The 21,786-nt window shown below is 38.6% G+C and overlaps 1 protein-coding gene across 1 annotated transcript in view; it reads right to left on the bottom strand.

Annotated features, from left to right (window-relative positions):
• WIF1 (WNT inhibitory factor 1) overlaps positions 1-21,786 on the bottom strand; it is a 67,066-nt gene that overhangs the window by 9,808 nt on the left and 35,472 nt on the right. Inside the window, exons 3-7 of the mRNA XM_032421029.1 lie at positions 16,003-16,111; positions 7,419-7,559; positions 6,379-6,474; positions 5,292-5,387; positions 1,457-1,552 (exon numbers count right to left, since the gene is read on the bottom strand). Of these exons, the coding sequence (XP_032276920.1) occupies positions 1,457-1,552; positions 5,292-5,387; positions 6,379-6,474; positions 7,419-7,559; positions 16,003-16,111 (538 nt within the window). The remainder of the gene's footprint in view (positions 1-1,456; positions 1,553-5,291; positions 5,388-6,378; positions 6,475-7,418; positions 7,560-16,002; positions 16,112-21,786) is intronic.

Below are 21,786 nucleotides of genomic sequence, written 5' to 3'. Positions count from 1 at the left end.
ACCTCATCTACTACTCATTAAAGTACAAAAACTCACAAATAAATTAGAGATTGAAAGTTAAACTAGGAAGTCAATATTACTTAATTTTGAGCCCACTGCAACCCACTTCAGAAACTATGGTTGTACTAAACACAGCAGTATTTTACAGATACAATACAGCTGGAAATTGGGGCACCTGGGTGGCTCAGTTGGTTAAGCGTCTGTCTTTGGCTCAGTTCATGATCCCAGAAGCAGGAAGCCTGCTTCTCCCTCTCCTCCCCGCTCAGGCTCTCTCTTGCTATCTCTGTCTCTCTCTCTCAAATAAATAAATAAATAAATAAGTCTTAAAAAAAAATACAGCTGGAAATGAAAACGCTACATTCCAGAACTTCCAGAAAGGCAGGGACACGGCACCCTGAGCAAACATGCTCATGTTCTTTTTGCTCCTTCCTGAACAGAGCGCTGGCGTTCTCTGTCTTCTGGATCATAAAGCAATCTAGGAGGCAGTTGGTTTGTTGCTGAATTCAGGAGAGAGCTTCAGTGATTTGCTGAGGGTTACACGGCCGGTAGGTGGCAGAGCCAGGATAAGCAGTTTGATACCCTGATTCTGAGAACAGTGATTATCTACCACACTCCACCCTTACATTTTTCTTTCTTTGTGTGGGAGCATGACAAACATACCACGAATGCGCAATGAAGACACAACTGCGTTGATCCTAAGTTCACAGCTCAGCTATTTTTTTTACCTAAATAAACACTCATGTGATACTTCATCATTCAAGATATAGAGCATTTTTGGCACCCCATAAAGTTCCTTTGCGCCCCCAACCACCATCCTGGTTTCTACTAGCATCCATTAATTTTGCCTGTTCTTCAACTTCATAAAAATGGAATCGTGCAGTATGCACTTTTTCCTTTACTTAACATCTGTGTGATTCATTCGTGTTGTGTGTGCTGTTAGTTCTTTTCTTTTCTTTTTTTTTTTTTTTATTGCTGTGCCACCCTTTCTCCCTTTTTCTTGAATCTATCCTTTCCTCTTAGATGGGTCACTGGCTCCGTCTAAGTCAGGGAAGAAATTCTATGCCTGCAGGGAGATAAACAAATCCACCTGTCCCGAAACTCTGGTCTACATTTCTAGGCTGAAGCGAGAGGCTCTGCACAATGAGAAGGGGACAAACTCACTAACAGGAAACAACGCAACATGCCGAACAACCCAAACCCAGATGTAACTGAGTCAGAGTGTGTGCTCAGAGTCCTCTGAGCGGAGCTATTGCACCCACTGCCCCACCTTTAGCCAAAATGAATGGTGGCTAAATCTAGTGTAAAGAAACCACTGGCCTGAGACCTTCGATAAGCTATTCATTGTCTCTGGGCTTCAGCTTCCTCACTGATAAAATGATAGGGTTAGGTGGAGTATTGAGGCTCCCTCCGCCCCCCTCCCCCTGAAACGAAGAGAATGCACAAAGTCAATACTCACTTATTTCACACTGTTCTCCCTCTAGTCCTGGAGGGCAAATACACTTGCCAGGGTAGAAACAGGTCCCTCCATTGAAGCAGGTAGTTGAGCAGTTTGCTATTAGAATGGATAACGGGTAATTGCATTAGACAGTAGGGTAAATCTTAAAAAAAATAAAATCCAACTTCACTTAAAGTGGGGTGATACTTCTGAGACATCTGCCTCCTGCCCATTTACTTAGGCAAGTCAGCCACTTTGCAAATGCAAAAATTGTAACCAGTTGCTTGACCATTGGCAGGTTCCAACAACATAATAGGATAGCACACACATTATACACTATTCTCCCCCGGGGGCTTCTATCTTAGAGAAAAAAGGCAGGGTGTGTAAAAAAAGTTATCTTTTTTATTTTCTTGTAAATATCTATGGCCTTAAAAAAAGAACCCTATAAACCCCCTAAAGTATTTTTTGAAGCTAAAAGAAGAGTAAAAAAGGGAAAACTTACTTTAGGATGGATGAAAGGGAGAGAGGCCATAAATACTAGGAGCCGGCAAAGGAGAAAGCAACTTTTTTTTTGTTTCAGAATGAGAACAGAGATTCATCTTATGTAATAGGGATTTAAAAAAACAGACTTTTAGGACATTTGGAGGAAGGAGTGCTGGTGTTCGGAAAAGGACAGACTGTCAATCCTCCTCAGATCCCATTCGCAGGGGAACAGCAGCAGCTACTTGGACAGATTATTGTGGGAGTCCAATTAACTAGATTTTCCAGGTAATAATCCTACTGTTTGTGATTCATCCTAAACCCTGTCTTCGTGTCAACTTCTGGAATTTCACTGCTCACACCTAAAATAAAGGGAGGACAAAAATGGGGACGAGGGTAGAGCAAGTAGCTAAAAATAGACAAGTTGGCTCCTTCTATAAAGGAGAGGAAAATGAGAGCTTGGAGTCTCAGCAATTCCAGTTATAGGGCCTATTTGTTCTTGTCCTATATAAAACAGGCCAAAGCTGGCTACAGATGAACAAATGCTGAAGTAAGCTTCCAGTAGGAAAATGAGAGAGGAGATCCAAAAGTTATGTGTATGCTTTCTTTGTGGAAAAGAAGTCCAACCGGCATGTTCTGCAAATATCATGCTTCTTAAATGATAGAGCTTTTTGTTTAAAATCACAAGTATCTCCCATCTTAAGGCAATGCCCTATTGTTTTGGCAAACCCAGCCTCCCGATACAGAGGGGAGCGGCAGCATTTGGGTATAGAATTTAGGATTTAGGAGAACCAGCTCTTTGGGCTTCCTCCTTGCTACTTGCTGTTAGGATTGTTACGGCTTTATAGTTAGTTGTTTTTGCAAGTGTGATTCTGTCTCCCTACTTGTCCCTGTTTCTCCTGGGGAATTAAGAAGAGATGAGAAAACATCAGGATCAGGGTCTGCTTGGCCAGAGCCCTCTGGGCACTATCCCTTCTAACGAATAGAAGGCAGTGAACCTGGGAGCTGAATTGGAAATCACGGAATGATGACAAAGCTAGTTAAAGAATGTGGCCCTGCTCTTAGTATTTGTATAATACTTTACAAGCTTCTCTACCTTTCTCTTGTGCAATAATTCTGGACTAGGAAAATGAACGTGAGACACCAGCTAACTTTCACTGGGGCTGAGGGCATGCCGGGCCAGGGCTTAACTACTCATTTCCTAAAGTTTGCAACAGAAGTCCCAAGAGCCACTGAAAGTTAATCTTTAATGTTGCTTCAAATATGTTGTGCTCAGCTCTAGCTCTGTGCCAGTAATTAAACCATTTTTCAGAAGCTCTATACTCCCTCCTGGATGATAAATGCATCTCTTTGTTGAGGTAGTAAAAACCATTATTTTTTAATATTCCCAGATCTCCAATGAGACCAAGTGGAATTTCAACAGACTTTCCAAAAGAATAATAATAATAATACAATTACTGGAGTCTAACAAGTAGGGAAAAATCTTTCATCTGAAAGGTAAAATATTACAAAATGTAAAACATACTGGAATACACATGCTTTCCTTCAACAGTGACCACGCAGTGTTTGTGACTCCGTAGAGTTAGAAAAACATTACAGTTGGTACTCCATTGTTCAATGCTGATGACGATCACATCTCAGCAAGCAGCCCTCACAAATGATCTCTTTAAACTTGTTCGTTCCTGAGTTCTTCATCCAAATCTCTGAAGGAGATTTGCTCTATTTCCTAACAGTTTTGTGATAATCTGAGCTTAATTCTGTGTCAAGAATTACCCAATTTTGGAAGAGCAGAGATGCTGAGTGCTAAATTTCGACAAATAAAAAGAAACTTTTTTACTCACTGGCTGTTCTTATCTTGTCCTTAATGCTTAACCTTTATGAATCCAAACTTTAAGATTGTGTTAAATCCAAATACTCTAGTTTTACATCACTTAAAAATAAAAGGTAGAGAGATGGTCTCATGTATTCTCTCGATTAGCTTGGGGCTGGGGAGCCAGGGGCAGTGGCTTAATTCCCAATTTAGAGACGGGGAAAGTGTGACCCACAGAGAGATCAAGTCGTCAGCCCAGAGGCAGAGTCACTTGTGGAGGAATGGGGACCCGAACAGGTAGGCTGGGTAACAACACAGTACAGCAGAAGATGCGAGTTCGGGTCAAGCTATTGAAGCTCCGTAAACCTCATCTCGCTTCTCTGAGAATGAAGCAGATACAGCTTTACATATCTCAAAAGGCTGTTGAATGTAAAATCAGATAAAGGTGCGAAGTACTTTATGTATCAAAGAGCAGACACCTGTAAGTTATTCTTCTGACTCATGCTGAGGGATTCTTCTTGGAGTTTTTCCTTCTTTTTTAAAAAGCGGTTCATTTCCATCTTAATTGGTGCTGACTGCATGATCACTAAAGAGACACTTCTCAAAACTAACACATCTTTCTTTTTTACGGCATGTATTTATTTTAAAAAAACAGGGCTCTACTCATGCAATTAGCATTTTTGACACAAGGATAATGTCATTAAATACATGCACTTTGCATAATATTATTTTTCTTCCCCATAAAAGATGTGAACTGGGCAAAACAAATAGGTATCTCATAAAGCCTGTGGTCCATTGAGTATTTTAGAGCCAAGTTTGAACCCACTTTCTGAGAGTAAGCTTGGCTACGATGTTACGTCACAGGAAGGAGGGAAACTATCTCTCAGGGCTGTCCTCTGTGAGCAGACCATTGAATTGCCGGTCAGTTGGGAAATGTGGAGCAGGTGCTTTCATTTCAGTCTTCGAAGCTCACCCATAAAACGGATTTAAGATATACCCAAACCCCACGTGGCACACAAAAATCCATGCTCCCCTCCCATCAAGTTGTCCATGGGAGACAGCTGTCCAGCCAGGGATGACATCTCTCCAGCCTGCATCTGGGACGGGCACCTAGTAGGACCACGAGGCGAATTCCTCTCCATGGAATAGAATAGGTGTGGAAGTTTTGGGGATCACTTCTGGAACAGGGTTGTTGTTTTTTTTTTTTTTTTTTTTTTAAAGTAGTGTCTACCCCAATCTCCTTCTCTGCCCATTGACTGGTTCCAGAGAGCTCCAGAGCTCTAGGCGGGACCACAGGTGGAAGGTGCCTGGGCCCCCAAATCACAGCGTGAAGGGCTGCCCTGCCCACTGTAGGGATTCCTACACTGGAGCATTCTATGAGTGCAAACAAACTTCAAGTGTGTTGAACTACACTAAAATTTGGGGTTAAAGTTATTATAGCAGCCAATGAAGTGTTATACCCTATTTACAGAGCTATTACAGAGAGTGATGATATATCAAATATACTTCTTTTAACTAAACATTTAAAAAGTAAAAAGAACCTTGTTCTTAGAAAGAAACTGTTACCTTTATCACAATTGACTCCATAGAATCCAGGTGGGCAGATGCAGAACCCAGGAGTGACACAAAGCCCACCGTTCATACACCGTGGTGTGCAAAGGGCTAAGAGAGAGAGAGAGAGAGAGAGCTCTGATTAAGGCCAAGTAGGGTTTTAGGGAAGGAACATTTTGGAAATATCAATAATACAATAGCTCTACATTTTTGATCTTTGTGGTTGGCTTTAAAGTCTTTAGAGATACAGGTTTGCTATATTAAACATTATTTGTGAATTGTAAATGAGGCCTTTTTTCTTTTTTACCAATTTCATAGATGAGAATTTTGGAATTGTTCCATTTCAGTGGCTGATGAAAATTTGTCTAGAATCATTAATTTGACTAAGACATGGCTTTCTTAAGACTGTAAATATTTTTCCCTGCCCTATTTCCTAGATCTTCTAATTCCAAAATATATGCAGACAAGAAAAATTCTTATGTCTTGAAGATGAAAAATATCTTGCTCACTCTCATCAAATAAGCTCTTGGTATTTGAGCATCCTGAGGTTAGTCCACATTTTCCTCTTTAACTCTTTCATATAATAGTAATTTCACTGAGATAGATGTACTTACAATACAAATGATTTTCACCTTTTTTTTTTTTTTTTTTTTTTGCCTTATAGCAACTTCCTAACTCAGGTGTAGACTTAGTTGTAAATCAAGCTACTTTTAATTGGAGTATATATTGTCAAATCAATTGTAATATTAGCTTTTTAAATCCAATGTAAGTGGAGGAGAAAAACTTCAAACCTTTCATAAGATTATGCCAAAGCATAGTGTATATAATAGTAAATTGGGGGGGGGGGTAGTGGCCACAAAGAATGTAAACATTGTGCTAACGTTCTCTGCCCCTGTCACCATATATTGGATTTAACAGAAAACCACTCTTAGAAGTACTTTCCAACTGCTCTTCTGTGGCTCTTTAAGATTTTACCAATCCTTATGATATGACCACAAAAATAATTCCAAGGACTGTGTTAAAAAAGCATATGTGGGGCTCTTGTGTGGCATCAATTTCATTAGGAAGCAAGCGAGGGTAGCTGGCTCTCTCCGTTCTTTACCTTTCTCACAGTGAGGGCCATAGAATCCATCAGGACACTGGCAGACGCGTCTCTCATTGCAAAAGCCTCCGTTTCGGCACCCTCCTGGGCATTCGGCTTCACCAACAAGAAACAAGGTTATATGGACACCTCTGAAATTGTGTTGGGTGAATTACAGCGAGCACGAAGAGGTTCGTGGTGACTTGTCCCCCCAGCGCACCGATGACCATCATTTACTGAATACTGATAACTTCTACCTATATTCTCTCTATACCTCTTGTGCTTCACTAAATCCTCATCAAAGTCAGATTTTGCTTCTCTCAATTCTACTTCCAACAGTAGGGGGCTCATGGAAGAAGGCAAAGCAAGCTTTATTCTGCCTTCATCCCCACCTATCAATCTATTGTACCTTCTTAAATTCACACTGAAATAAATGATAAGACCCACAATGTTCACTTTCAGAGGGTGGAATGGCCTTTTGGTTCATCTTTAGAGCACTGAAAGCCTCCAGAGTTTAAATTCTGTGCTGGAAAACCTTGTATCAAGATGGGAAAAAAATCTAGGCCTTCATGCTTACATGGGCATCAGGGCGAGATGCCTTTGTCTGGCAGAGATTGCTGGTGTGATGGTGGTACCCTGTCCTCCGGGGAGGTCAGCAGCACCAAGCTTGTGGTGGGGGTATGAGTGGTATTGCCCTAATAGATGGTAGATGCTGGTAATGACTGGCAACCTTGCTATGAGGTTGGGGACTCCCAAAGATGGTGTTGGAGGAGGGGAAGGAGAGAGGTAGAAGAGAGGGCTTTTAAAGGGGTATTGGGAGTTCCTAAAATTGTGAGTGGTGTCATAGAAGAGAAAATCTCTTAGTACTATACTGGACCCTGTAGTAACCAGCCCCTCCACCCATTGGTGTGGTTACAATAATAATACCAAAAAATTTATCTATCTATCTATCTATCTATCTATCTATCTATCTATCTATCATCTATCTATCTATCTATCTTTTTACCCACATCACACCTGGAAGCCTTATGAGCCTTCTCTTGATGGTGATCACTGATTACCTTGTTGACATGTTTTAAAGAAGATAGCGTTTTGAGGCGTCTGTAGGATGGTGTTGCCTTCAGAATTCATTACAATCACATTCACTTCAAATGCTGCCACTCCATCTTGTTTTCCAAGACACGGGAAACCAACTTGAACAACTAAGGAAAAAGCAAGTATAGAGAAACAGTTTATCTAGTTGATTCCAGTTGTATAGAAATCTTGGTAAGAGAGACAAAAAGCAAAGCAAAAATGTTCACTTTCATTATTTGATATTCTTGTATCTCCACCAGAGTAGAGACTGTATTTTGATCATATGGGCATTCTCCACAGAACTTACATATCATGCTGGGTGGAGAAAGAATGAATGACTCATTAATTTGTGCCCTTCTAATATGGAATCTGGGATATTTTGTTCGTAGTCTGGGCTTGTACTATCTTGAAAAAAAAATTTTTTTCTCTAAAAATTAAAGGTGCAAATAGGTAGCACAGACTGATTAATTAGGGAAGGAAACCTTGTGGGCACCTTCACCAGACTCCATATAATCCAAAAAGAGCTAAAAAACAGTATTCCAGAATCTATTAAATAAGGACCCATAGGCACTAGTTTATTTTTACTCTGTAAAAAGTGACACAATATTTTCTTTGGAAATATTCTACAACTCAGACTAGACTCCAATTATTGGATTGAGTTAGTAAAGCTAATATTTTCTCAGGCTACTTGTTAATATTAAGAAGTGTTCATATCTTGGGGATCTAGAAGGGAGTTTGGTGTGATAAAATAAGCTTATATCTAATGGTTTAGGTTCCTAAGAATGAGCCATTTGTGTGCATGTGTGTGTGTGAGTGTAATGATCACTTGGGAGTATGTAGATGTTGACTTAGCAAAGAGTGGCAACTAACGATGATGGTGTACTGGGAGAGCAAGGAGGCCACCAGTTGTGGAATACCCACAAGTCAGTGGGTGGAAAATGGACCAGGTCATTGGCTAAGAGATTGATTATGTAAATTTCTTCTTCTTCTTTTTTTTTTTTTTAAAGTAGGCTCCATGTTCAGCATGGAGCCTGCTGTGGGGCTGGAACTCACGACCCTGAGCTCAAGACCTGAGCTGAGATCAAGAGTGAAGATGCCTAACTGACTGAGCCCCCTAAAATCAACTGGATTATCATAACATATCCACTGGGGGATACTGATCTAGCTGATACAATAGGCTCTAGTTCTTCCTTATAAACAGGAATAAATTTTGCTAATAGGTAGATACTAGAAATTTTGCTTCATTTTGTTTCTATATGGCAGGTTATTGTTACTGCCAAGATTGGGGAAATCATCCCAAGGCAAGAAAAATCCTTTTCCTTTAGAGTTTTCATAAACCTTTCCCCTAGGTTTATAAGAAGGAATGATTTGGAAATTGGTATGCTCTTCCATAAGGTGTTGCACATGACCTGGTCATATAATCTTCTTAATGGGCTTAACAACCAAAAACCCTTCTCAAGGCTTTGGCATTGTCGTGTTTATTAAAGTGCCATTCTCAAAATAATATGGATTTCCAGTTCTCCTGAATCTTGAGATCTGAGCATTGCAAATAATCAATTAAATGGTATTTAGACATTTTAACAGAAGTAAAAAGAGAGAGAAAACCAAAATTGTGTCTGAAGTTTCAAAGTAAAATTTTCCCCGCTGAAAGCCTTGGTTTAATGAAATCTTATACATGAAAATGCCAATTTACAAAACACAAAAATCCACTGTAGGGACTTACATTTCAAAAAGAAGCAAAAGGGTTGACAAATTTCTTTCAATTGTTAACTCTTCCAGTGCATTTTCACTTGGTTCAGTTCTAAAATTTTGTTAATTGTTCTCATGAATCTTTTGCATGGATGGGGAGGTCAATAAACTGCCCTGAGGCATAAAAGGATGGAAGAACCTGAAAGGATTCTCAGAGATAAAACTTTCCGAATTTTCTCACCACTGTCATCAGCCGAACTATTATTTTCCAGGTGCATCTTTTTCCTGGACCTTATTCAGCCTCCACTTCGCAGCCTACTTAAAAAAGGCACTTCCTGGGGCACCTGGGTGGCTCAGTGGGTTGAGCATCTGACTCCTGGTTTCAGCTCAGGTCATGGTCTCGGGGTCATGGGATCAAGCCCTGCTTCCGGCTCTGCACACAGTATAGAGCCTGCTTAAGATTCTCTCCCTCCCTCTCCCTCTGCCCCAACCCTCTCTCTTTCCCTCTCTCAAAAACAACAACAACAACAACAAAAAACTCATCAAAGCACTCACTCATGTAGCATAGTTATGCTTAATTCTGTCAAATGCAAAAGAAAAAAAAGTCTTTTATATTTTTGAATGAAAAACTTTAGGCAATCTTGGCAGAGAACTAAAGATGTAGCATCTTTATTCTCTTAGTAAACCAATAGGAAAGCTATCTCTAAGAATTATTGTACTAATCTAAAATTATGTCCAATTCATGTTAATATTCATATGAAATATTTTCCTTCTTCATCTTTTAAAGATCTAACACTCGAGGTTTAAAACTGTGCTTATTTTCTTTACATATTTATAATCACAACTTAACAAATGCAACTTCAATTAAAAATGAACACATCACAAATTCCCTCAGCCCAGGTGGAAAAGTTTTACCAACACATACCTATCTCTTTTGAAACAGGAGGTATGTCAACATAATTATGGTCTGAAGCTCAATACAGAATGATTTGAAAGGAACCAGGAAATAAAGTTTAAAAGTTAGGAGATACCTAGTTTATGAGTTTCCGTGAATTAACTTTTAAAATAAAAGTAAAAATTAATAAAAGATACGTAAATTACACTAATTACACTTGCCTATTTTTCAGTGTTAAAACATGAAATAGAAATTTTATTTTTTTGTGCAAATTCTACCTGTCCTCCTTTCTGCTTATAAATTTTATCTATAAGACCATTCAAGTAATAAGAATTGTAATTATACCTTTTAAAGTGTTCCCAAAAAATTTGCTTAAAAAAAAACCACCTGGGTGCCTGGGTGGCTCAGTCAGTTGAGTGTCTGATTCTTAGTTTCGGCTTGGGTCATGGTCTTGGGGTTGTGAGATCAGGCCCCACAGTGGGTTCTGTGCTTAGCAGGGAGTTTGCTTAAGATTCTGTCTCTTCCTCTCCCTTTGCCTCTCCCCCCCAAATAAAAACAACAACAACAAAACCAAAAAACAATACCTGACTTTAGTTAGCCTCAGCTTTAGTAATTGACTTTTGTGCAACTTGTGCTCTACCCAAACTAGATTTCTTTCTGTTCCTCAACATGTGGTATTTGGCCGCATTGTCCTGACTCCACACCCCCATCCTGCTGCTTGGAATATTCTTTCTCTTCTTTTCTGTCCAATGTCCTATTACTCATCTTTCAAGACCAAAATGAAACAGCACTTGCTCTCTGTAACCTTCCCTAACACCCCCTGCCTAAATCATTTCACTTACGTATTTCACCAACACCTCTATATATGATTGCTTATAATATAATGATTTAATTATGATTCTGCATCCTTCGCTAAGGATGAGATTTTCAAAGGCAAGGACCATATCTTATTTGTTTTTGTAATTTCAGCACCTAGCATGTTCATCACAAACTAAGCACTGACAGAGATAAACCTTGTGGGAGACACACCCACACACCTTTATACACACAGGCACACACTTGTACACATACCAGCACACATACACATAAATAGACAGAAATTCACCATAGACAGGGGGAGATACAGAGAATAAGACATGAACAGTGTGCATGCAGAAAAACACACACACACAAAGAAAAAGAGATCTCGAAGAAAAAGCACAGATGCCCTACTTCCAAGAAATAACAGAAACGTGACAGTTACGTTGTGTTTTTGCAACAATAAGCATATGAGTAGAGGGCCACTTTTACCAAAAGCTAGATGAAATTAGTCCAGATGTTGTGAATTCCAGGGCAGTGTAGATTGTATAACTGAAGCTGAGGTAAATTAAAACAACTCAGAAAAACTAAAGCAGATTGCACGTAACTCACAGGGTGTTCAAGTACACACTGATGTGCAGCTGACTGCACACAAACTAAACTCATATAGAAGTAAACAGCCAATGTATTCCTCTTCCGCACTGGGATGGGGGCCTCCAGTCACGTGAGCCACTGCCCTGATGAGGGAAGAGATGAGAGAGGAGAGAGAGCTCATCCGCGGCACCACGTGACCACCATTCGCTGTGCGATCACAAGATCACAATATAGTCATCAGTGTCCCAAGCTGTGCTGGCCGCCATTCATTCTCTCAGCAAATACTGAGCCCCTTCCCTGGGCTTCACTCTTTCCTAAGGTCTGGGGTCCCTCCAGCATTAGCACCTATTGAAAAATTTCTAGACATGGAATTCCTGGAAGTCTTTGGTTGAGAAACAAGCCTGCTCTGTTGGTTTCATGGTCTGACAGAAATAGTGTTCAAAGAGGTAAAGCCTTGGCTTGATGGGAACTGTTTTTTGTTATCCAGTTTTACTGAAGCAACCTGCAGTTTGTATTTCCTGTTTTTGTTTTCTTCAGATGCCAGAAGGCAGGCACTTCATAACTGTTAAAGATCAAGAGTTTTCTTTTTCATGCAATGTTTTGGCATTGAGGAGTCTGGGTGGATGAAAGAACAACTTAGCAGTGTGAGGGTATAAAATAGACCAGTAGAATAATGAATACTACCTGGATGTTTAGGGGCAAAGACACACTGATTTGGTTACTTTTTAATAATTCAAGGTACCCTTACTGCTCCTACTGTGGGGACTGAGCTAATAAGGCTAATGAATAACTGCCCTGCAATGAGCTAAAATTCCCATAAACTTCTTGCACCTGCATTTCTGCGAACAAATCCTACATCTGCCTTCAAAACCCTATATGCAGGGGGGGTGGGGTTGTACATGCAGTGTGTGTGTGTGCGTGCACACACACACATGCGCAAGTCACCTCAGCCCAGAAGAAGGCTTAGTCTTTTTACTCCTACCTTGTCCAAAGCATCAATTACTTTCCCCCTAAATTTTATTATTTATAAAGATTCTAGATTATTAGAAATTGAAGTTTTATCTCAGCATGGTGTATTAAAATATTGTCACATCATATATTCAAAATTGGATTGTTTAAATATCTGAAGAAATAGAATTTCTTTTTTACTAGACACTAAAATGAATAAGGCTGGGAAGATTTAGGATACAAGCATTAAATTGGAAACCCAAAGATGCAAGATTTATTGGAAGTTGAGCAGGTGTAACTGTATAATTAATTTAGTTATTTAATGGGCTACAATGGGCTTGTATTCCTTTAATAATCAGAAAATGACAAAGGAAAAATTTAAGAATATAAAATGGAAATTGAGATATATTATGTATTTGTTTTATTCCTGGCTGCTTCTAAAAAGAAAGAACAAAAAATATGATCAAGAAAATTTAATAAAAAAATTATCTTTGACTAAAAAGAAACACAGTGTGACATGGCATGAGAATGAGTAATGGCCATACTCCAAGAATGTTCTTGTCTCCGTGATGTAGCGGTATGTGATTACAGTAGCAATGCCATCTGTGTGGAATAGGGATGCCCATGGATCTGGAATGGGATATCCATAGCCTTGGGGCTACAAATCTCAGGTGAGTTTATCTCCAGAATTCAAGGCCTCATTCCTTCATAGGAACTTCCTAGAACCCCAAACCCATCTGGATTGGAAGCAAATACTCTGGAAGGGCTGCTAGTTGTAACTTCAACACTGGGATGACCCAAGAGAAACCCAAATTCACACTCTTGCTGTCTACACCTACATGGGTACTTATGCCAGGAAACTGAAAAAACTCTGCTTAGAGAAAGACAAGTATCATATGATCTCACTGATATGAGGAATTCTTAATCTCAGGAAACAAATTGAGGGTCGCTGGAGTGGTGGGGGGTGGGAGGGATGGGGTGGCTGGGGGATAGACATTGGAGAGGGTATGTGCTATGGTGAGCGCTGTGAATTGTGTAAGACTGTTGAATCACAGACCTGTACCTCTGAAACAAATAATACATTATATGTTAAAAAAAAAAAGAAGATAGTAGGAAGGGACAAATGAAGGAGGGGGAAATCGGAGGGGAAGACGAACCATGAGAGGCTATGGACTCTGAGAAACAAACTGAGGGTTTTAGAGGGGAAGGGAGCGGGGGGATGGGTTAGCCTGTTGATGGGTATTAAGCAGGGCATGTACTGCATGGAGCACTGGGTGTTATACACAAACAATGAATCATGGAACACTACGTCAAAAACTAATGATGTAATGTATGGTGACTAACATAACATAATAAAATAAAATTAAAAAAATAAATGAGAAGAAGGTTTAATTAGATATCTGAAGCATAAAAAAAAAAAAAAAAAGAAAAGAAAAAAGAAAAAACTCTGCTTATTTCGTCTGCAGCTCTTCCAGTGCTGGGATGTGATAATAGAGATCCACCAGAAGGAGTAGATGATTGCAACCTGAAAATGGACTTTTCAAGGCTATCTGATTTCCTAATTATTGTATAGATTTATATGAGTGCTTATTGAGATTTTCATTTGATATCAAAGTTATTCTAACATTCCGCTAAGAGAATAAGACTAATTTTTTTTTTAAAAAGGACAGGGTTATGATATCAGTTATTTAAAAATGTTATAAAACTAAAAATATTGCACTATTAGAACAAATAGTAAACTCTAAAATTCTTTGTATGGAAGAACTTAATGTGAAATAAAAGGCATATCTTGAATCAATTCAACCTCTCACACTGGAAAAGCTGAATACTCAGGAAAATAATTCAATGAGAGCCCTATGTCATACTATTGCCAAAAGAAATTTTGATAAAATACTAGAAGCATGTGTAAATTATCACATAACTGCTCTTTGGAATAAGAATTAACTTCCAAGCACAGAAGTAAAAAGAAAAACAAAAAATGACAACGGGAAAGACAGTTTTGATCACATAGACTTAGATTCTGCATATCCCCACCTTAAAAAAATAAATAATAAACTGAAAAATATGCCAGAAAGTGTAAATAGTTAATATATAGTGAGCTTTGCAGTCAATAAATTATTTTATATTTTCAATATAAAAATGAGCATGCTCAGTAGACATTTTACATCATTTAATAGATACAGGAAAATGTCTTCTACCTCAGTTGGAGTAAAAAAATCAAATTAAAAGAACACTAAGAAACCTCTTTTCACTTTTTAAGTCAGCAAAATAGTTCACATGATTAATAACCCACGTTGATGAGGTTATGGTGAGCTAGGCCCTCTCCCACTGCTAACCAGGGTACAAATGGGCACAACCTTTGTGGAAAGTAATTTGGCATTTTGGCAATTTGTTCTAAAAGCCTTTTGAAATGTTCATAGTTCATGTCCTTTGACACAATAATTGTACTTCTAAGAATCTATTTAACAAAATAATGAGATGAGCTCCAAGATTTTGGTACAAACATTAATTCAGTAAATATTTTGTGAAGTCTTGTTCTGTGCTGGGCCCTGTGTTGGCAGTCGTGATGAATAAGACAAACAGGGCCTCCTACTCAGTGACCATCTATTTAAAAACATGTTTATTGTGACATTTCTAGTATGAAAACCCTGAAAACAATGTAAGTAACACACAATAAGGGAACGAGTAAACCAATTATGGGTATGTTCATAAAATCGATAATAGGGGCATCAAAAACAACTTTTGGAAAAATCTAAAATGACATAGGAAAATGCTTATGTTAAAATGTTAAAAGCAAAAAAAAAAAACAAAACCATAGTGCAAAACTAAATATATAATATTATCACAACTATGGAAAAATATATATTCATAGACCAGAAAGAAATGAACATGTATTTGACCATGTTAACATAAATGATCTCTGTACTTCTCTGAAAGTCATGAAACCTGATCTCAGCTCCACTGCTTATTACTCATATATGACTTTGGGAAAGTCAGTGAAGCCTCAGAAAGCTTAATTTTCTAATTTGTAGAATGGAGTGGTAATTCTGGCCTTGACTCCTTCCTAGAATTCAAATTGGATAAGGCATGAGCTCCTACTTTGCAGGCCAAACAGCTCTAAACAAATACCCCATACTATATTTTCTCAGCAGAGAAGGATGATCAGTTCTGAAATATTAACCCTTTTCTCCCACTTTTCCATGTCTCTTCGCTCCTTCAAATTCCTGTTTAATACAATGCTCATTTGTGGGAAGTTTTTCTCGATGTATCCCATTTCCCCCCAATCATTTGCTTTGCATCTTTGCCACATTTATGGACACTACATTAATTCATACTTATTGGCCGGATATATCTCATGTGGTGACTTTCTTTTTTTAATCTGGAATCGCTTATGAACTGGGGCTATGTTGAGTTTTTAGCAAATTAGGAAACAGCCATTTTGTCACTCCCATCCTAATTTTTTGCCCAAAGGAGGTAGGGACATAATAATTGAGCTGCCCTAAACTCATCGGATCTCTTCAGGAAAACATTCCATGATTCTTCTGATGGGTGACTTCCAGATCTTGAATATTATTCCCATCACCATTACATTTTAAGTGTAAACATCTCCCCCCGCCCCCTGCCGCCCCGAGGCAAAGACCACCCACCTGATGCCTTGTGAGGCACTGTTCCCAGCAGAGGGACATTGACGGTTGGGTCTGCCATGATGCCTTTATCCAGGGAGCGTAAGGACAGGAATTCATAGAAGTATTCTGCCTACAACAAAAGGCATTGACAATCAGTACCATGGGAACCATGGAGTGTGAGAAGGCATTTCTTAACTGGTCACTCCTCTGATGGGAGAGTGACATTTTTCACAACAGGAAATCTGGAAAACATGACATCTAAAAAACTGTGTAGGCATAACTCCCCCTTCTGGATTTTAGAACTCTAGAATTAGACTCTGTTTGGAGAGAAGTGATGCTTTAAAAACATTAATAACATCTATCCAAAATATCCATAAGGTAGCTTTTTAGCTTAAACAATATTATTTAGTTGCTGTCTCTTAAAAGGATTGAGAAAAAATGCTCTTAAGGAAACAAGTGGTGTCAAAACAATCAGCAACTGGTCCTTAGAAAACCCATCTCAGCTTCTTGGGTCATTGTTTAATTCTTTTCAAAGCTGAGGTGAGTCTTTTGATCAGAATTTGGAAAGCTGTAATACATACGGGATAATGAAAGCAGTAAGCTATTGGCAAAAGAAGATAAGAAAGTCCAAAATGTAATGAACTTGCTGTGAATATTTATTTTTCAGTATCATTCCCTTTGGCAGGTTTACATTTAAGGTCTCAATTTAATTCTGGAGAGAAAAGCCTAAAAGTGTAAAAACACCATTGCAATATGACAACACGCTATAAAATTTTACATTGTAAACATTTTCATTTCCCCACTAAGTCTAGTAGAGAAAATGGTTCCTGCTACTTGAATAGTCATGAAATACTGAAAATAGTGAAGTATAATCTCCCTGGAGAGCTTTGATGCTTAACTGATTCTCAACTGGGTCATTCAAAGGATTTGTGATGGAAACAATGTGTTCTTGCTTGGGAATAAAGAACAATCAATAAATAGTGCAGATGCCAAAATGAGAGGCGAGCTGAGTGGTTCTGCAGTTACCTGTAGAGATATGCAGAGTTTGGATGGGTTAATTAACTAAATTATGAATTACATAAACATGGGCCAGAATGACGTTTAAAATAGAATATGGTCTTTCTTATAGTCAGTACCAAATTTATTTCCCAGTATGGAAGATATTAAGAGCTACCTGGTAGACATGCACACAATTTTTTGCCTTATGTCATAGTATCAATGTATTAGGTACTAAGGATTCCATATGAGGATGACAACGCAAAGGGGTGATCTTAGCTCTTGTGCGGACACTGGCGACACTTGCAGCGTGTTAGGAAACACTTCCTGGTTTCCCCAGGAAACCTGACTAAACTCCCACTGCGGCCCCTTCTTTGGGTGTGGCAGTGTTCCAGATGACCACCATGCAGGGTCCTTAGATGGGCAACAAAGTTTCGTGAATTAATTTTATTAAATTCATTCACCAGAAGGGCCCTGAGATAAAGAGTTTTAAGACCGTCGACTCCTACCCTGTTTGAAGGAAGGCAGAGGATTACAAGAAGTCTGATGAAAAAAAGGAGTGTCATCAAGAAAGGTAATTCAGTTTGGAATGAATGCCCTTGAAAAAGAGAACATTATTTCTGACCCTGCCGTCAAACCAACAACTATTAAAAGTGGGCTCCTTCTTAGTGTTTTGTGAATCCAGGTGTTTTAAATGACCTTCACCATCTCTGTGCCGTACTAGATCATGTTTATCACTTAACATTTTGTTCTAAAACATATTTTAGTTTTCATTATGAAAGGATTTAGTGTTGTATGCCCTTATAATTAATAACTTTGGGTTATTTGTATTACTAATACAGTAATAACAACTAGCAAACAATAACATAACAAACACCTGTGTAATGCATACCACGTCCCAAGACTTATTTTGAACACTTGAATTAACAGTACATATAATGATGGAAAAGAGCTGAGTGGACAGAGCATGCTATACTAAATAAAGCATGCTGAAAATAAAACATTTCAGTGGCTAGATTGCTTCAAATACCGTAAGTTGTCATTTGCGGTTCCATAATTATATTTTCGAACTTCATCACAGTATAAGTGAAATTTACATTTATATGGGTGATATACTTCAAAAGGGCACTAATAAAAAATACAATTAAATATAAGTTAAAAATTTTTGTGTGTGTTAATAAGAAAAAGGATGAAAGACTAGCTACCCATATTAAAACATGATTGTGTAGGATTGATGCTAATTGATTTTTTCCCAAATTTTCTACAAGTGGTTCCATGCCTTTTATAGTGAAATAAATACATTTATTTAAAAACAAACATTAATTATATATCTTGCTTCAGTTCTGTGTGGCTGATGGTAACATTGGCTCTATCTGTATAATTCTCTGATCTGATCATAGATGAAATATTCTTCTTGGACCTCTACTTCATGAGACTCTGCTCATGTAACAATTTGATTTATCTCTTGTTTGTCTCCTTGAAAGTGTGCTTTTTTTTTTTTTAAGATTTCATTTATTTAGAGAAAGAGACAGTGTGAGGGGTGGGGAGGAGCAGAAGGAGAGAGAGAATTCAAGAAAACTCTGTGCTGAGCGCGGAGCCTGACATGGGGCTCGATCCCAAGACCCTGAGGTCATGACCTGAGCCAAAATCAGCAGTCGGTCGCTCAACTGACTGAGCCAACCAGGTGTCCCTCCTTGAAAGTGTGCTTTAAGAAAACAACATGTAGTAATAAAGTAGCTTCTGAATGTGTCTCTCAAAAACTTTTGCTGATGTTCAAAGAATGTGGAACTGAAAGAATTTCACTCAGGGTCCAGAAACAACTCCATAGAGCCTCTGGGTCTCCTGTTGATGCTTTTGACTATGGCCACATTAAGTAGGCTGCCAACCTCAGAATCCATTACATTCAGTGTCAGAGAGTTTGTAATTAGCGTTGGCATGACTGCTTAGCATTATGCAGCTAGGTTTAATGGATTTGTCTGGACAGCCAATATTCTCATCTTATCAATAACAAATTTCACACTAAAGGTTTTAGGGTGTGCCTTTGATTTCTTTGAGAATCAGTAAATATCAGTTTTTCTACTGCAATTCTAAGACTATATCACAGGACAGGAACTGGTCAAAACAGTTTCTTGCTTGGATTTTATCAGCAATAGGCAGTTTCCAGAGAAAAGTTCTTTTTTGTTGTTCTTTCTTTTTGAAGATGCTAATGATACTGTAATTTCTGAGCTATATAATTTTACACTTTCCTTCATACTTGGTATATATATTTTAAGGGGGTTTGTCCATCTACTGTTTTCATTGCCTTCTTAAAAATTCCAATTTGAAAACTACTTAGAAATTGACCAACCCTTTGTCTCTGATCTTGACACTGACTTCTTTCATTGTTTCATTTTGTCATTATCAACAGAACTACCAAAACCACCCATGCCATATAAATATTTCTATAAAACAGTTATCATTACCATGTAGTAGAGATGACCTATATTCCTCATTTAACTTAAGTATTAACTTCAATGGCTAAAATATTTCCCTCAAAGCCAAAGAAAAATGGCGGATGAAATAAATGATAGATTTATAATGTCATAGTTTAAGTTCTAGACAAGACTTTCCATTTTTACTTCATTTATAATATCATAAACAGTCTTAGTCTCAAACCTCTCCACTGGAAACACTTATCTGGGGGCAAATAAAACCTAAATTCTATGCCAAAGAGAACAGCGAGCTTGCTTTCAAGTTTGGGAACAAGTTTCACAGATTGTAGATTTATTACTTAGATAAAAGGAACTCAGAGCATGAACTGTAACAGGGAGGTGGCATATTGGAGAGCATGAAAACCCTATTAGGGAAAAGTACATTTTGTTTTATTAAATGACACTAATGGAAACTCAGGTAGAGGTAAGTAGGGTGCTTATTTGAGAAGCACATGAAAAGATTGCCTGTATTCAAACAAAGAATGGGTCTATTCAGGAGAATAATTCACTTCTAAATTAAGTTGCTGAAAAACCTTGCTGGCCTGGCTTGCCACGCAGTAAATTTTCTTTTCATGGAGAAGTATAAAAGACACCCAAATATTATCAAGAGAGGAGTGAGTGCTGGAGGCCATTTAACTTGCTTCCAAGCAACTTGGCTGAATATTAAGGTCGTTCTTTCCAAAAGAGAGGAAGACATCATTTAAACGGCAAAATGGGACAACTCAGAAGGCCTTCACTCTGGCATTCTTTCTTGGGTAGACACGGAGAAAGGAAGCAGGGAACTGCATTAACCATGGGGAGGAACAGAGAGAATCCAGTATTTCTTTTCCATCTTTGAAGTTCTGGGTTTGTGGTGCCTACTTAATCTAATATATTAGCACTATAATTACAGGAGCCTCTGAGTTAAGAATCAAAGGTTCTTCATAAAACCACGGCTCTCAAACCTCTTTTAACTTCATGTATCATGATGCTGACCTAAGTGTTCATGAGGAGCACTGGAACAATAAAGGTATCAGTGTCCTGAAGAAAGTTTCAGGCGATTCACAGATACAAAGCATACAGATGCCATAAAGCTTGAAAATTCACAAGTAATTTTTATTGAGTGTTTACTAAACTCTGGTCGCTGTTCATCTAATTCTCACAAGAACCTGGTATTATAGCATACATTATGTTGTGTTGTGTTGTGTTGTGTTCAGATTAGCCGGGCATTCAGTAGGAGCATGACTAGTGTGATCTGAAATAGCTCCTACACTGTACACGAAGGGCAAGAAGAAATCTACTGAAGTAAGCAGGAAAGGAAAAGAGTTGGATGTTAAAGTCCCAAACAAAACGAATCAGCACAACCGATGCTTAAAATAATCTGACGCCTGAATGTCTAGACCAAAAATTGCCAGATCTCACATTCTTCTTGGGCATTCTTTTTGTCACCTCCCTGCAAAATTTCATCCTTCAGACTCACAACTCATTATCCTTGGATGCTGGGACACTCTGCTGATTGTTCCCCAATGTCGTGATTTTCCTGCATTTCCTTGTTAACCCTCCTCCTCTCAGCTTGATCGTTAAAAATCGCTAAGACTCAGGCCTCAGCTCTTCTCTCTTTATTTTCTATCATAAAACTCAGGCACTTGCACAGATGGAACTGTTCCCTTCTGGGCCAGTGATGCTCACTCAACGAAAACCATTCCCACTGCCTCATGGCCAAGCTTGTGTGCACGGAGCTTCATTCATTACCTTCCCAAACCAGCTGCCTCACTTGATGTCTTTGTATCTGTCAACAGTATTATCATTTTTCCAATAACAAAAGTACTGAACCTCTGAGTCATTGTTGTTTCCTGCCTCTAACTCACCTCCTGACAGCCAGACAGACACCAAAGTTTTCTCCTTTCTCCTTGTGTAATCTTTTGATTCTGTCCCTGCCTTATATTCCCACTGCTTCTACCCTAACCCAGCCCTTATTTCCTCATGTTGGCATTATTATAACATTTTCTGAAATATCTTTCTAGCCTTCCTCTTTAAAATCTCTGCCATGAGATGAGCCAATATATCTAATGGAAACAATAGTTTTGCCATATCACAATGCTGTCCTGTTACCCCTTATCTCTAGGATAAGGCCCTCAGCCTGGTAAGTGTCCTCCACAGTCTGGCTCCAAATTTCCTTTATTTCAGACTACTCCCCAACAGGGATCCTCTTCTGGAGCTCAACTGGCCTGCTCTGAACACACCATAGCCATACCTATATACCAGTGTTTTCACCACCAGTGTGGCCCTTAAACATATACTGTCCTGTATTATTATTAAACTTTTCACATGTGTATATCATGTATTGTCATGTACAGTT

This window comes from Phoca vitulina, unplaced genomic scaffold (genome assembly GCF_004348235.1).
Source record: "Phoca vitulina isolate PV1807 unplaced genomic scaffold, GSC_HSeal_1.0 scaffold23, whole genome shotgun sequence".
Taxonomy (NCBI): Eukaryota; Metazoa; Chordata; class Mammalia; order Carnivora; family Phocidae; genus Phoca; species Phoca vitulina.
This window is presented reverse-complemented; position numbering and strand designations above follow the sequence as displayed.